Source organism: Glycine soja, chromosome 2 (assembly GCF_004193775.1).
Source record: "Glycine soja cultivar W05 chromosome 2, ASM419377v2, whole genome shotgun sequence".
Classification (NCBI taxonomy): Eukaryota; Viridiplantae; Streptophyta; class Magnoliopsida; order Fabales; family Fabaceae; genus Glycine; species Glycine soja.
This window is the reverse complement of record NC_041003.1, coordinates 46,197,582-46,213,396: the sequence shown is the minus strand read 5'-3', so window position 1 is coordinate 46,213,396 and position 15,815 is coordinate 46,197,582. Positions and strand designations below refer to the sequence as shown.

Genomic DNA, 15,815 nt, shown 5'->3' with positions numbered 1-15,815 from the left:
ATTATATTCCACTGCAACTGGAGGAGGCATCCAAAGGGATCGCATTGATCCCAAATTTCAGATTTATAAATTTTTCTCTTTCCCTCCCCTTCTCAATATTTGGGATCATGCTATCCCTTTGGATTCCTCCTTTGGTGGCTTCTACTATATATGATTGTTTTGGTGGATTGCCTCTTTTTACTGCATCAGATACTTCATACACAGTTTATGGACTAGAAACTGCATTCTTCATATGAAAGAGAGTGGTATAATTCATGTAAGTACATATTATTGACCTTTTTATTGCTCTTTTGGTCTTACAAAGCTAATTTCTTTAATCTTTCCTTTATTTCTTTTTTTGATTATTAACCGTGCTAGATGGGATCGTCGTGTGATTCATGTAGTGAATCCAACTTCAGTAGTTACTAGGATAAGACTTTTGTTTTCGTTGTTGTTGTTTTCTTTTCCTTTTTTCTTCTTCTTTTCAATCTATTAAGTCAAACAAGTTTCAAAAACCCCATATATTATACTCTTAAATTTAGCAAAAGTAGACTTAATGATTATACCTTATTCATGCTTGTTGACCATGGTTGAATAGATCCACAAATTCAGTCTGGGGGGGGGCTGGATCCCACCAAGGTAAATTATTCTTGAACCAAGTATTATCTCATGATTAGGTTTCCATGCTTTTCACCCTATTATATATATACGTATATATTTTACTGAAGTAGTTCTCCATGAATATCAGTATATGTCAGTGTATATGCAGTGCATACATATATTTCAGACACTAGAGTGAGGTCAGCCTCAACTGCTGGCCGGGTACTAAAAATGCTACAAAATTACAACATGCAAGTTAAATGCCAACTTTAACTAATATGGAAACACCCTTTTGCCGTACGTTGATGCACTGAGATTTATGAATTAATGTTCATTAGATGTTTCTATTATATGGTTTTAAGTGTGCTATAGACATTTTGGGGTGTTTCTAACAGATATCTTCCATCTGTAGGTAAGACATTTTAAATCATAGACTAAAAACCACTTTGACCAAAGAATTAAGGATACTTTCACCATATCTTTCATGGGATGAATAAGAAAGATTTCATCCTCTCTGAGTAACTTTCTTGATTTTAATCAAGCACTTTTTTTATGGGTTCAGAAATATGAATGGAAGAAAAATAATAATCTCTCTCCGAAGTCCAAGGTCACAAAAGTGCATATTCTCCCTCTTACAAGTTGAGGATGCCACTGTTGGTAAATTAAAAATGATGATTAAGTACAATAGCAAGCAAAATGGAAGCAAGCAAGTTAGTTACTTAAAGAAAAATGTTTGATGGATATTCTAAATGCTATAAAATATCTACAGAGAGAAAAAAATATAAATATTATATGATTTATGATATGATAGAAAAAAGATAAAAAAAATAAAAAATATTAATAAAATATTTAAAATAAATAAATATTTATGTATTATTATTCTTTACTTAATTAGCAATGCATTTGTATGAATAGAACAGTGTGGACTGATATATATTCTATGCATTGATTCTAACTTGGCAAAAAAAGCATTTCTACCCCATTTAGAATGTTTTGAATTTTGATCATCACCTATATTCAACAAATCAATTTTACCTTTTGATAAAGCATCTTTTTGCCTGGTTGAGCATGATCATTTTATGGACAAAAGCTAACCGGGCAAACTTGGCACTCATAGTAATAGTTTGCTGACCACACTTGAGTTGTCATATGTTGACATGATGTTTTCTGTTGAACCAAACAGTTTTCTGTTGCCATATATGAGTGCTGGAACAGGCTTCATGGGTCACACACATTCACAGTACATATATGATAGCCTTATAATTTTAAATTAGCTATTGTAAAAATTGTAAATAATTGCAGAAAAATACAATTCAGATGGTGATAAAGTGGAGTTCCATACAGTATTTCCAATTCAAGTAGTAGCATATGGCAGTTTAAAACCATTGAGCTTGAGTGAATTGCACTCCGAAAAACACATGGTTTTATGGACTTTAATTAGAATCCAAGGCAGTGAAAGTTGTTATTTAGCAGGCAATTATCCGTATATTGCTTTGAGACTCACACCGGGTGTTCCATAGGAAATGGAATCATACACGTACGTGCCAACATTGCAATTATTTTTTTTTACTAATCATGATATAATATATAATATTTATTGTCAGAAATAATGACTAATATTTATATTGAAGATCATAAATACATATTAAAAGTGTGTATTTTTTTTATCATGATTTATTTCATACGTAAATCTTAAATTATTTGATTAAGTATCATAATCAATCAATATTTGTATTATAATACCAATTTTTTTTCTTAGCATCGCATGTGACTACCAACGTTCTAAATTTAAGCCCACACTTTCCTAACGATTGCTCTTATCACATGGTTCCAACCCCCACCTAGCTACCCGTCCCCCCTCTCTACTGTTAAAGAATGAGCTGTTAACTCCATCAATTTTCCTGAAAGGACAAAAGATTAATTCTACACTAAACTATTAATGTTGGAGGACCAGTTAGGAACACAGTACACACATTTGTGAAGGATGGCCCTTTTGTTTCATGGTCTATTATGTCAATTTCTTATAATATTAAGAATAATGCTATTTACACAATTCTTATGTAAAAAAAATCTATCTATCTCTCTCTCTATATATATATATATATATATATTGCTGATGTGGACATATTAAATTTGAATTTGATAAGGCATAATAAAGAGATAGTTAATTAAGCCGAGCAGACTCATTTCACAATTATATAATGAAGCTACAACACAATATTTTATGGTTTTAACAACAACAAAAAAAAGAGAAAAGAAAATTACTCTTTTTTATCAATTGATTAATTCTCTACAAGGGTCACTCTTTTGCATACTATGAAATGCAATTACATTGTGTAGACCATTTTACTGTCACTGAAATGGTTTCCTTGAGAATTTCCCCCTTGTCCTCTGGAATTTGACTATTATGCATGATAAAACCTTTTCCTTTAATTATTTTCCACAAAGCCTGTAATAAAGTAATAATAAATTATGGGTCAGCGCGAAAAGTACCAGATCATAAATAATTGCGTCTGCCTAACCATGGTCCTAAGAATACTAATTCACGAAACAAACAAATTGATTTTTTTTTATTAAAAAATATGCTAATATGTGTTAACAAATAAAATTTTATAGATATTTACTGTCGGTATATTTTTTTACACTATTAACAAATCAGAAAAATGTCTTTAAGGTAAACTTTTAAATTAATGATTATGAAAGTCAATAAAATCATGATATATAGTAGTTTACAATTAAATAATAATATAAAAAATATTTACTCTGCTAGTTTAACATATTATTTATTCTAAATATTATAATGAGAGAGAGTTGATAAATAATGTTAATAAAAATATTTATTTGTTATTCTTGAAGAACCAGTGTTGTTGAAACACGGACTACTGACATTTACCTAAAGAATATAAATGCGGAAGAATGCCTCAACAGTTGTTGTAATCTAGCAGCAACAACAAGAATATATGCTTGGTTTTGTCATAATTTTTCTCATAATACAGGGATGGCTGGACTTAAAATTTTCTAAGGAAATGACGTTGAATTGCAACAGTACATGGTATGGGGTCCTAGGTGAAGTAGAATTTTTGGACAAAAGAGTGTACAAATTGTCTACAAGTGTGAATATGTAGTTCACATGTCCCCCTCTTGGACTACACAAGCTTTATGAAGAAGACAGGAGCTGCCAAAAGAAAATAAAATGCATATTAATTTTTCTTTCAAGAAAAACAAATTACGTACGGTGCTATTAAGTATAGAAGGGGTTGGCTGAGCGTGCTAAGGCTAGTGGCCCCTTAAGGCCCTTCTCCTGTCTCCAAATTTAAAGTCCTTTAGTTTCCTCAATTTCTTCTCATTCTTTTGTACTCCACTTTGTGAGGTTAACTTGCAACCATAATTTTGGGATCTTAGGATTTTATCATCTTCACTTTTAGAGGGAGGATTTGTTGATTGAGAATTCTTCGTAAAGTTCCAATATAAACTTATTACTTCTTTTAATTGTTCTTTCTACCATTTCTTGTTCCCAATTTTTTTTTAATAAAAAGTAGTCAAAGATAAAGACAAGTCAATAGCGTTATAGATGAGAAATATTATTTCAGTAAGAAAAATGTCATATATATACGATTAGGTGTTGTATTAATTAACAAGTCAATAGTGTTGTATTAAATTATTAATATAAGTACTATAAATTTACATTAGACGCAGAAGTTAAGAAATAAAAAAAATTATTTTAATATTATAAGTTATAGATTATCAATGTAATAACTTTTTTATTTTAATTTTGGACACGTTAACCTTGTGCATGGGATAGAAAAATTAATTTTTATATTACATATAAGCTATGTAATAAAACAAAATATGTATTGGTTGGTAGTAGTGCAGTGGGGAACCACAATTGCACGATTAAATGAAAATGGTTGGCCTTTCAATTTTTTTTTTTTAAATGATTGGTTTCACTACCCACCAAGCGAAAATAATAAAGAGGAGTATTTGAAAAAAATAGTCTTTTTTCTATTTTTTTAGATTTATTAGGGTTTTTCTTGTTCATTTATGTTCTATGATAAACATGCTCTTTGATTGTTACAACTACAATCCTCAAATGAGAAAAAGTTATTTATAATATATTCTTAATTTTTCTTTTACCTCATTTTTACCTTAGTTTTCTTTTTATTCTTTTCTTCTTTTCTCATCATATCATTTATCATATCTATTAATTTTTTGTTTCTCAATCCATTTCTTCTTTTCACCCACACACCTAAAAAATAAAATAAGTGTACATTTGGAATTTTCCAAATGAGAATTAGCAAGAATTCGTCTTTATCAAGTGGCTAAATTAACTCGTGTTGGTCATTTTGATAATTAAACCATGAATAGAGGTCAATTACAAAATGATCCATAAAATCCACCTCATATAACATGATAATCCCTCACAAAAAAAAAAAATACATGATAATCATTCCTGGTAAAATGCCGCTAGTTCTTTTAAGAGAAAGTTTATAGATAAATAAATCATACAATAACTAGGTAAAACTACTTGCAGTTTAAAAATATCACGAATGGACTTTCACTAGCATCTTTCCTGATAATGTTGGGATGCCTTCCTATTTTACCACTTTTTTAAACATATAAAAAAAAAATCATACAAGAAGATGTAAGTCACAGTGTCATTTGTTTGAAGTTTTTTTCCCACTTAAACCGGAATAATAAAAAAGGGAGGAGAGAATATGGTACAAAAACAATGAAACATATTTTAAGAGACCCACATGCATCTGTACTACTTGACAGAGTGCATTGCATTCACAATCAATGTCCCCCGATTAAATATGCTAACTCAAAATTTAATCTTTTACAAACAGTATATTTTACTTGGGCTGTTTTGGGTCTATGTGGTAATCGGACAAGGCTTAGCTACCATTCTAAATGGGCTCATAAGAGGGTCCATTAGTAGGATATTTTATTTGCACCTCCCATTTTGCATCCTGTACCTCCCAAATACAAAGTCTTGAGTCCGGTCACATAAACCAAATGATGACACTGGAGAAGCATATCTGGCTAGTGCTTTTACCTGTAAAGCATGTTTGATAGCTGGAGCTTTTAATGCGATGACGAACTCAACAAAAGCAGAGGTTCTAAAGCTGTTTGAGGTTTGGATTGGGCTGAAACGATGTAGGACAGAGTTGGAGTAATTCCAGGGGTTTAAGAGAGGATTCAGATCTCATAATATTATTTTTCATATCCTTTCTTCTCGACAAATTCATTACATATATCTCCGCACCCACATTCTAGCGTAACAAACTCATTTTTGGAAGGTGTAGGATTCAAATTAGGAAGTCAAGCCCAAGTCCGTATTTGTAAGGGCAAACTCGTAATCTAGAAAATACCATTAAATTCGAAATTCAAATTCCCAAGGCCGTTGTTCAGGATGGCAATAGGGTAAATAACGATCAACTAACCATCATTTCGAAAACCCGCAATCTGACGTGTCAGAAGTCAACAAACAATACTCTTAGTCAACCAAAGGAATAGGCGTTTCCGAAACTGCCCAGACGCATCACGCACAAACATATCTTCACATTCTTTCAAACTGCGTCGTTTCGTTGACAGCGTGGGGACAAAAAAGTCATTTTCGGATATATTATGCGTGTGGTCCAATCGAAATCGCAGTTAGTTAGAAAAAACGGAAAAAAGAAAAAGAAAAGAAAATAAACTGTCAGTAACAGATAGCGAAACAACCAAACCAACAACCGCCATGACCGAAGAAGACCGCTCCGCCGAAGAAAACGTCCGCAATGGCGTCGCCGCGAAGGATCTCGGCGGCAAGGAGAAGGACGTCGCGGAAGTGACTTCGGCCGCTGAAGGTTTGGTTGCCGGAAGCGTGAAGGGACCTTGGTCACCGGAGGAGGACGCGCTGTTGAGCCGATTGGTGGCGCAGTTCGGGGCAAGGAACTGGGGCATGATCGCGCGGGGAGTGCCAGGACGCTCCAGCAAGTCGTGCCGGCTCCGGTGGTGTAATCAGCTTGACCCTTGCTTGAAACGCAAGCCCTTCACTGGTAATTAATTAATCTCCGTGTTTCACACTGATAACACTGATTTTAAGTCAATTGTTCTAGAATTAGGTTATAAGGTTAGAAATGTATGAGTGTGTGTGTTTTTAATTTAAAGATATATAAGATAATAGATATGGTGCTCTTTATTTGTATAGCTTTTGGTTTTAGTTATTTGTTTGTTTATTTTGGATTGAATGATTCTAGTAGCTTGTGCTTTTGCAGTCTTTTTGTTTATTTCCATTTGGAGTTGGGGATGATATGTTTATATCCGTTTATCAAGAGATATTCAAGGAAAATTGAGGGGGGGGAGGGTGTCAAATAACTATTGTTCTGTTTAGTATAATCATTTGATCAAAACAGTGAAGTCTCGCTCTCAGTCTCACTATCTTTATTTGAGTCAATGTGGTAAGTTTGATTGAAAAAAATGCTATTATCCACACAAGTTGTAGAGGAGAGACGTTATGGATCATAGAATGACTTTTAAGGGGATTGACAAATAGAATAAACTGGTAGCAATATACTAATATATCATTTGCATTGTATGCTAAAATACCATGATATGTTTTAAATATAGTAACAGAATGTGTTTGTGGAAAGGAGATATCTAATGCATTTTTGTCTCTTTAAAGTTGTCCTATTTACAATTGAGAATTTTATGTATATTAGTGCAACTATTAAGTATGATATAATCTCGGAGCCAATGTCTGTTTGTCATATATTTTTCATTTAATGTTTGATTTATGATAGTTTCAAAAGTGCTGAGAAGTCAGAAGAGAAATTGATAGTGGCAGCTGAAAATGCTGTATGTTATTCCTGGTGTTGAGGTTGATCTTCTGTTTTTCTCCTTGTTGTTCGGGCATGTTCATTGTTTGCAACTATATTTCAACCAGCTTATGCAATAAGAAGAAATTAAAATAGTTCCAGAAACTGGCAGAGTGGTGTCAGTGTCATATCAGTTTTAGCTTCATCACTACTTTGATAACTATTGGTATTTCTTTAACCACTTTGTATGTATATTATCATCTCATGATGTGAGACCTTTTCCAGCTCCATACTATCTCCTTAACCTGTATAGTGACCATTTTAGTTACTATTTCTGATAGCCACGCTTCTTAGTACATTATGTCTTACCTTTACATACATGTTGGTAAACTATGGTAGTTTGGTCAGTGGACACAGTTTATCTATATAATGACCGTGCCTTTTGCCTTGAGCTAGCTTGCAAATTGCTAGATGTTGGCTATATTTTTGGGTAAACTATGGTTAGTAGCTACAGTTTATCATGTTGGATTTTTTTTTATTTAGCATTTTTTATTTGGTAAGGCTGATAGTTTTCTAAAGGATTGTTGAAGTTGAATGTTGTTATTTAGTTCATTTTACTTGTTAAATATTCATTTAATGTGACTCTTGCCATCTTTATATTTACTTGATTTTGGTCACGAATAGAATCATAAGATAAATGTTCTCCAGCACGCAGTTGAGTGTTATACTGCTTATGTAACTTGTTATTGTGGTTATTAGGCTATAAATTATATTATCTATTTTAACCACTGATATTATATTGAATATTCAACTACTATAAACTGACGGAGTGGGGAAAGTGCAGGGTTGTAAGTTATAACCACTGATCAGAAAATCAAGGGAGAAGATTTTAATAACCTTGTAGTTTATTATACAAAATGCATGTATTTTTTCATAATATCAAATGTTGATTTTCCAATCAACGATTGTAAATTAAATCCATACTTTTCCATCCAAAGTTTACAATTCTGTCACTTGCGGTCAGAACACCAATGAACTCTAGACTCCTAACTTCTTGAAGTTTATGTCTGGTAACACTTCTTAGTAAGATCCATTGTCAAAGAACTCAATGGACCTTCCTCTTTTCTTTGCTGTTCTTAGAGTTTGCCATTTATTTCTGAAAAGGATAACATTAGTAACATTTTTGTCATATACTCCTAATTTCCTACCTGAGAACTACTAATTATAGAGATGAATAATAAAATAAAATTAAAAGAAATGCTCAAGAGTTATCACTTATCAGTGACACCTTGTGGTCTTGGCAATAAATAGGGAGGAGGAAGTGAACCAAAGATCCACATGCCATGCACTAGGTCGGGAATAAAAATCAACTAACATATTAATATGGAAATCAGGAACATGAATACACGATGAAACGATATTTTGTGGTCTCTGAAAATTAATGCTTGGTTTAGAATACCCGTGAAACTTTTTTAAAGAAAAAGAAAAAGAAATTGTATTATTTATGCTTAAGCTTGCAGGCATCCATGTTGTTGTGTTGATGTGCGAGTGTGTGACAAACTTGAATTTAATGAAAGAAAATCTTGAAAGTTGCTGCTGCATACTCTGGAAAGTTCATATCAGACCTTGTGTAACACTTGTATTTTCCTTTCCACCAGTGAATTTTCCTATTGTATGCTATATATTCTATTGAACTAAACTTGTTGTCATTTAATTGACAGATTAGCCGGTCATTACAAATATCTTGACTGTCAATTATCAATATCTAACAGTAATGAGAATTCAATTTCTGCAGAGGAAGAGGATAACATCATAGTTTCAGCCCATGCAATCCATGGAAACAAATGGGCAATAATTGCTAAGCTTCTTCCAGGTAGAACAGATAATGCAATCAAGAATCACTGGAATTCTACACTGACGCGCAAGCGTATGGAAATGGGAAGATATGTCCCAGCACATGCTGATGTGATCGAAGATGGTACTGGTAACTTTGAAAAAACAAAAGCATCCTCTGAAGAAACCATGTCAATTGGGGATATCAATTCATTGAATCCTGCAGAAGTCAGAAATGTCATGATGAATGATGAAACTAAACCTCCAACAAAAGATGATGCTAAAGTGGAGGAACATGCTACTCTTCATCGACCAGTAGCACGTGTTAGTGCATTTAGTTTTTATAACTCTCCAGGCAGGCCAACAATGGGGTCATGTTCAAAGATGTTCCCAAGGCAGAGCCCTTTGATCCAATCCCCCAAACCAGACGTAGGACCCTGCAAGTTATTTGATAATATTGATTGTGAGCCCATGGTTTCATCAAAAGATGATGCTAAAGTGGAGGAACATGCTACTCTTCATCGACCAGTAGCACGTGTTAGTGCATTTAGTTTTTATAACTCTCCAGGCAGGCCAACAATGGGATCATGTTCAAAGATGTTCCCAAGGCAGAGCCCTTTGATCCAATCCCCCAAACCAGACGTAGGATCCTGCAAGTTATTTGATAATATTGATTGTGAGCCCATGGTTCCATCACAATGTGGTCATGGCTGCTGTTCAGGAGACTCGAGGGAAAGCCATTTGCATGGTTCACTTCTAGGTCCCGAGTTTGTTGACTATTTGGAGTCACCTTTCTCTAGTCATGCATTTCTTTCTATAGCTACGGACTTGAACTGTTGTCCAAAGTATCACAGAAAATGATACACAGAAAAATCTGAATTTCTTTCTAAGGATGAGTTTCGGATTACAAAGAGTTTTCTAGAGAGAGTTGAAAAAGAATCACTCTCAATCTAAACATTAGTTGAGCTAATTATACTGGTTTTTACAAATGGACAGCTCACTAATTTTAGTAGTTTGTTACAACTGTTTTACCTACCAGCTTAAATTTGTTAGTTATGTGGACCAACTTATCAACAAATCTCTACCTTGGTTACATAACTAGACAAGGATCAAAGTGGCTGCTCCCTTTTTGACATCAGACTAGCTAACGTTCTTCAAATTTATAAGGTCCAGGCAGTAGAAAAACTTGCTGCTTGGTAGAACTTTAGTGATCATATCAGAGGGATTATGCTAAGTGGAGACTTTCTTCACCAACACAGCTCCTCAGCAATAGTCTCTCACACAAAGTGTAACTTCACATCTACATGCTTTGTCCTTTCGTGATAAACCTGGTTCTTTGAAAGGTGAATAGCACTTTGGTTATCACAATTGATATTGATAGCATGATCTTGCAGCTTCAGCTCTCGACCAATTCCCCTTAACCACAGTGCTTCTTTTACAGCTTCTGTCAAAGCAATATACTTTGTTTCAGTACTGGACAATGCAACCACCTTCTGAAGACTAGCTTTCTAGCTAATTGCAGTTCCAAATGCAGTAAAGATATATCCTATGATTGATTTCCTGGTGCCAAGGCAGCCAACATAATCGGAGTCCACAAACCCTTCTATGGCAGCTGAATTGTAAATGGTCTTATCAGCTCCACCATAAACCAGACCCTTCCCAAGTGAATCTTTGATGTATCTCAGAATCTACTTCAAGGCTTGCCAATGCACCTTCCCTGGATACATGAACCTACTCACCAAACTCACTGAGTATGCTATATCAGGTCGAGTTTACACCATGGCATACATCAAAGGGCCTATTGCATTTGCATAAGGAATTTTAGCCATAAATTGCTTGTCTCCTTCTAAACTAGGTGCTTTATCATTGCTCAGTTTGAACTGTTGGGATATAGATAAGGTTACTGGCTTAGCTCGAGACATTCCAAACTTGTCAACACTTTCTTTCAGTATGACTCTTGAGATAGGAACAAATACTTCTTGTTTCTGTCCCTTTTGATCTCAATTCCCAAAATCTTACTGGCAGCACCTAAATCTTTCATTTCAAACTCCCTTTTAAGTTCATCCTTTACCTTTGTTAACTCACTCTTATCATTGCTTGTTAGCAAGATATCATCAATACAGTAAGAAAACAAAGGTATTAGGTGTGATGAATTTGAAGTAAACACAGCTATCATACTTACTTCTGTTGAACTTAATTCTTGACATGAAATCATCAAATCTCTTATTCCATTGTCTAGGAGATTGTTTCAGACCATACAAGGATTTGTTCAACTTACAGGCATGATCTTTCTTGCCTTTTGCTTCATATCCTTCAGGTTGTCACATGTAGATAACCTCTTCCAGCTCTCCATAAAAAAAGCTATCTTCACATCCATTTGTTCTAGCTCCAAATCAAACTTTGCAACCATAGCTAAGAGTATCCTTAAAGAAGGATTTGTTCAACTTACAGGCATGATCTTTCTTGCCTTTTGCTTCATATCCTTCAGGTTGTCTCATGTAGATAACCTCTTCCAGCTCTCCATAAAAAAAAGTTGTCTTCACATCCTTTTGTTCTAGCTCCAAATCAAACTTTGCAACCATAGCTAAGAGTATCCTTATAGACATGTGCTTTACAACTGGCAGGAAAACATCATTGTAATCAATGTCTTCTCTCTGTTTGAAGTCTCTAGCAACTAGCCTTGCCTTAAATCTTCCTTGTTCAACTCCCGAAATCCCCTCTTTCATCTTATAGACCCACTTACGACTTACTAACTTGGCACCAGCTGGTTTCTTCACTAACTCCCATGTGTGGTTGTCATGGAGTGATTTCATTTCCTCATCCATAGTTTTTCCCCATTTCAATTTTTCCTTACTCGCCATTGCAGCCTTGTAGCTTTTTGGCTCATCATCCCAAACTTCACTAGTATCTACAAGGGAGAAAACCATCAGATCAGCATAACCAAATTTTTTTGGTGGTTTGATCTGTCTCCTGGTCCTATCTCGAGCCAGCAAGTAATCATTTGTCTCATCTTCAACATCAGGTTGAGTTCCTTCTAGACACTCTTCCTCAGGTGGTATGTTGTCATCTTGTTTACTCTGAGCTGTATCAATAGGCTCCACCTCAAACATTGTTTTTTCTGAAGCTGGATCCAATTGTCCCTTGTTAGTATTTGATGCTGTTTTATAGGCCATTTCAGACTCATTGAACACCACATCTCTACTTATAATGCATTTCTTATGTCCATCACACCACAACTTATAGCCTTTGACACCTTTTACATACCCTATAAACATGCACTTCAAGGCCCTGGGTTCCAACTTGTCTTGCCTTATGTGCGCATAGGCAACACAACCAAACACTTTAAGTCTGTCATAGGTTGGAGGATGACTAGACTAGACTTCTTCTGGTGTTTTCATGTTCAAGGCCATAAATGGACATCTGTTTATCAAGAAACAAGCTGTTGGCACAACTTATGCCCAAAAAGTCTTGACAACTGCACTTGAAAGCATGCATCTAACCCTCTCAAGTATGGTTCTATTGAACCTTTCTGCTAGGCCATTTTGCTGGGGTGTTCTAGCAACTGATTTATGCCTAGCAATTCCTATCTTCCTGCAATAATCACTGGAAAAATCAAAACAGAATTCAAGACCATTATCTGCACAAAACCTCTTGATTTTCCTTTCAGTTTGATTCTTAATCATTGTTTTCCAATTCTTGAAAGTCTCATAAACCTCATCCTTAGTTTTGAGAATGAGATAGAGTTCTAGAGGGTCCCCATAGATCAGCATGTATCAAATCCAAGATGCCTTTAGTTCTTTGTTGACCAACTCCAAACTTTGCTTTACAGGTCTTACCATAAACACAATGTTCACAGAAATTCAGTTTCTCCACTTTGTCACCACATAGCATACCTTGTTTAGAGAGCTCCACCAAACCCCTTTCACTCACATGCCCCAACCTTCTATGCCACAACTCAATTCTTGACATGTCTCTTACAAAACCTGAAGCTATTAACCCAGCTACTACCTTTCCTTCCAATGAGTACAAGTCATGCTTCCTCACACCCCTCGTGATAATTCTTGAGTCCTTCATAACCTCCAATATGTCATTTTCACCTCTGAACAAATAACCTTTTTTGTCTAATTCGCCAAGTAAAATTAGATTTCTCTTATGATTAGGAACAAATCTTACATCTTTGATAATCTTTTCAATCCCATCATGCAATTTTAATCTGATTGATCCAATACCTTGAATTTTACATGGCTTATTGTTTCCAAGTAACACTAACCCTCCCTGTAGCTCAATGAACTTCTCAAACCAGGGCTTATTTGGTGTCATATGGAACGAACACCCAGAATCCATAATCCATTCTCCATCAGATTTCATAGAGCCTACCATTAAAGCTTCTACAGATTCATAACCATCTTGGACTATCGTTGCATTTCCTCCTTCCTTTGATTTATGAGAATTGTAACCATTCTACGTCAGAATCTTCAAGTGTGACCTTCCTTTTTGCAGTGGTAACATCTTATATTAGGCACATTTCCACTATTTTCAGACTGCGACTTTGATTTCTTCTTCTCAAGATGGTTGTCTTTCTTGGTTCATTTCCCTTGGACTATTAAACCTTCACCACTCACAAAAGCCTTTTGCTCATTTCTTTCATTCAATTCCTTTGAGTTCAGGGCTGATTGAACATCTAACAGGGACAAAGATTCTCTCCCATACAAGAGGGTTTCTTTAAAATGAGAGAAAGACTTTGGTAAAGCACACAATAGTAACAGGGCCTGATCTTCGTCATCAATATTTCTAGATCAAGAAACAGTTTATTGAAGACATTCAATTGAGATTCCACAGTTCTACCTTCTTGCATCTTGAATATAAGGCTTGTTTAAGATAAAGATGATTTACTAGAGATTTAGTCATATACAAACCTTATAGTTTCGACCAAATTCCAACTGTTGTCTTCTCCTTCGAGACATGTCTTAGTACCTTGTCTCAAAGACTCAAGATGATTGCATTGTGAGCCTTATCCATCAAGATCTTCTTATCTCTTTCCTCCAGCTTTACATCAGAGCGGTTTCACCTTGCAAAGCTTCTTCAGACCCTGATGAACAAGCAATGCTCTCATCTTCAATCGCCATAAGCCAAAATCATTTTGGCCTGTGAATTTTTCAACCTTGTACTTTGCAGATGTCATGACTGATCGTTCCACACTCACCGCACCAGTTTGTTGTGCAAAGTATCACAGAAAACACACAAAAATCATAATTTCTTTCTAAGGATGAGTTTCAGATTAAAGAGTTTTTTTAGAGAGAATTGAAAAAAGAATTACTCTCAATCTAAACAGTAGTTGAGCTACTTATACTGGTTTTTACAAATGGGCAACTCACTAATTTTAATACTTTGTTACAATTGTTTTAACTACCAGTCACGTTTGTTATAACTGTTTTAACTACCAGCTTAAATTTGTTAGTTATGTGGACCAATTTATCAACATGAACAATATAGCTTGGATCAAGAGTGGCCTTGAGAATTGTAGTACTGGAGTAACTGCGAATACTGCAAACTTGACAGCATCTCAAGGAGTTGCCACTGCTTCGCAAGCAAACTTCTTACGAGAAGATCTAAAGAATGGCTATGGGCAATTTGAGGAGGGACATGGCATGTTTTTGGGTGCGATCCAAGAAGTGTTGTCAACAAAGATGGCTAGGCAACATTATGCAGTGCCTGCGGAAGTCTGACTCTAACTTAAAATTCCTCAATTGGATTTTTTATTTTTTATTTTGATGTGCAAGTGGATTTCAATCTTACTTTGTGGCATTTTGTGGTGGGTGGATAGATAGATCATAGATGGTAGAAGTTTGTTTCACTACAGTCAAGGCACCGTGTAGAACGAGTAGCTATTTTTGGCTTTCATTGACTTGCAGAGTTCTTGAATTACATCTTGGTAACTATAATCTGAAAATATGTATACCAAATTACCAATTTGATTTAGTACAGGAATATTTCAGTTATTATTTTCTTGACATTTTATCCTGTCGATTTATTTATATACATGATAACATCAGCAACGTGATTCACTTATAACACGAATAACATTTTGTTCCTAACATTCATAATAGAGGTGTCAAAACTCAAAAGCTGCGTCGGCTCTCATCATGAACCTCTCAGAAAAGTAAGTTAACTTGACCCTTCACTGAAAAAAAAAATCAATCTAGGTCGATTAGGTAACGAGATGATTTTATTTTTTTTGGTGAATAGAGATGACTTATTTTATCATGAGTGATGTGTATTTAGTATATATTGACGAGTTTTACATGGTGACTTGTAATAACAAAGAATACAAAAAAAAAACTATAAATACAAAAAATTCAGCAACATATTAATTCTTAATAAATTCAAAGAACAAATAAATAAAATAAAAGTATCAAACTAGCATTTATAACAAAAAAGAAAGAAAAATACAAATATTAGTTTAATCTTAAAAAAAAAAAGGGTTGGCATGGGTTGGTTCGGCTTAATTTAGGATAGTTCACCTCAACGGAAGTTAAATGAGTCAAACGAGACAATTTGCGAAAATTTAATTAACATTTTTATAATTAGTTTTTTTTAAAGGGC

General features: G+C 34.6%; 1 protein-coding gene across 1 annotated transcript; it reads left to right on the top strand.

Moving 5' to 3' along the window:
- Nucleotides 1-6,257: 6,257 nt before the first annotated feature.
- On the top strand, nucleotides 6,258-15,113 carry LOC114398789 (transcription factor MYB25-like). Its single transcript, XM_028360937.1, has 2 exons — nucleotides 6,258-6,620; nucleotides 9,175-15,113. The coding sequence occupies exons 1-2, from the start codon at nucleotides 6,320-6,322 to the stop codon at nucleotides 10,071-10,073; spliced, it is 1,200 nt and encodes a 399-aa protein (XP_028216738.1). The 5' UTR covers nucleotides 6,258-6,319; the 3' UTR covers nucleotides 10,074-15,113.
- The last annotated feature ends 702 nt before the right edge of the window (nucleotides 15,114-15,815 follow it).

What these genes read in the sequence shown, in the direction of transcription:
- LOC114398789 (XM_028360937.1), top strand. Translation starts at nt 6,320, where the DNA reads ATGACCGAAGAAGACCGCTCCGCCGAAGAAAACGTCCGCAATGGCGTC. An exon ending in GAAACGCAAGCCCTTCACTG is followed by an intron (nt 6,621 to 9,174) that starts GTAATTAATTAA and finishes CAATTTCTGCAG; the next exon opens with AGGAAGAGGATAACATCATA.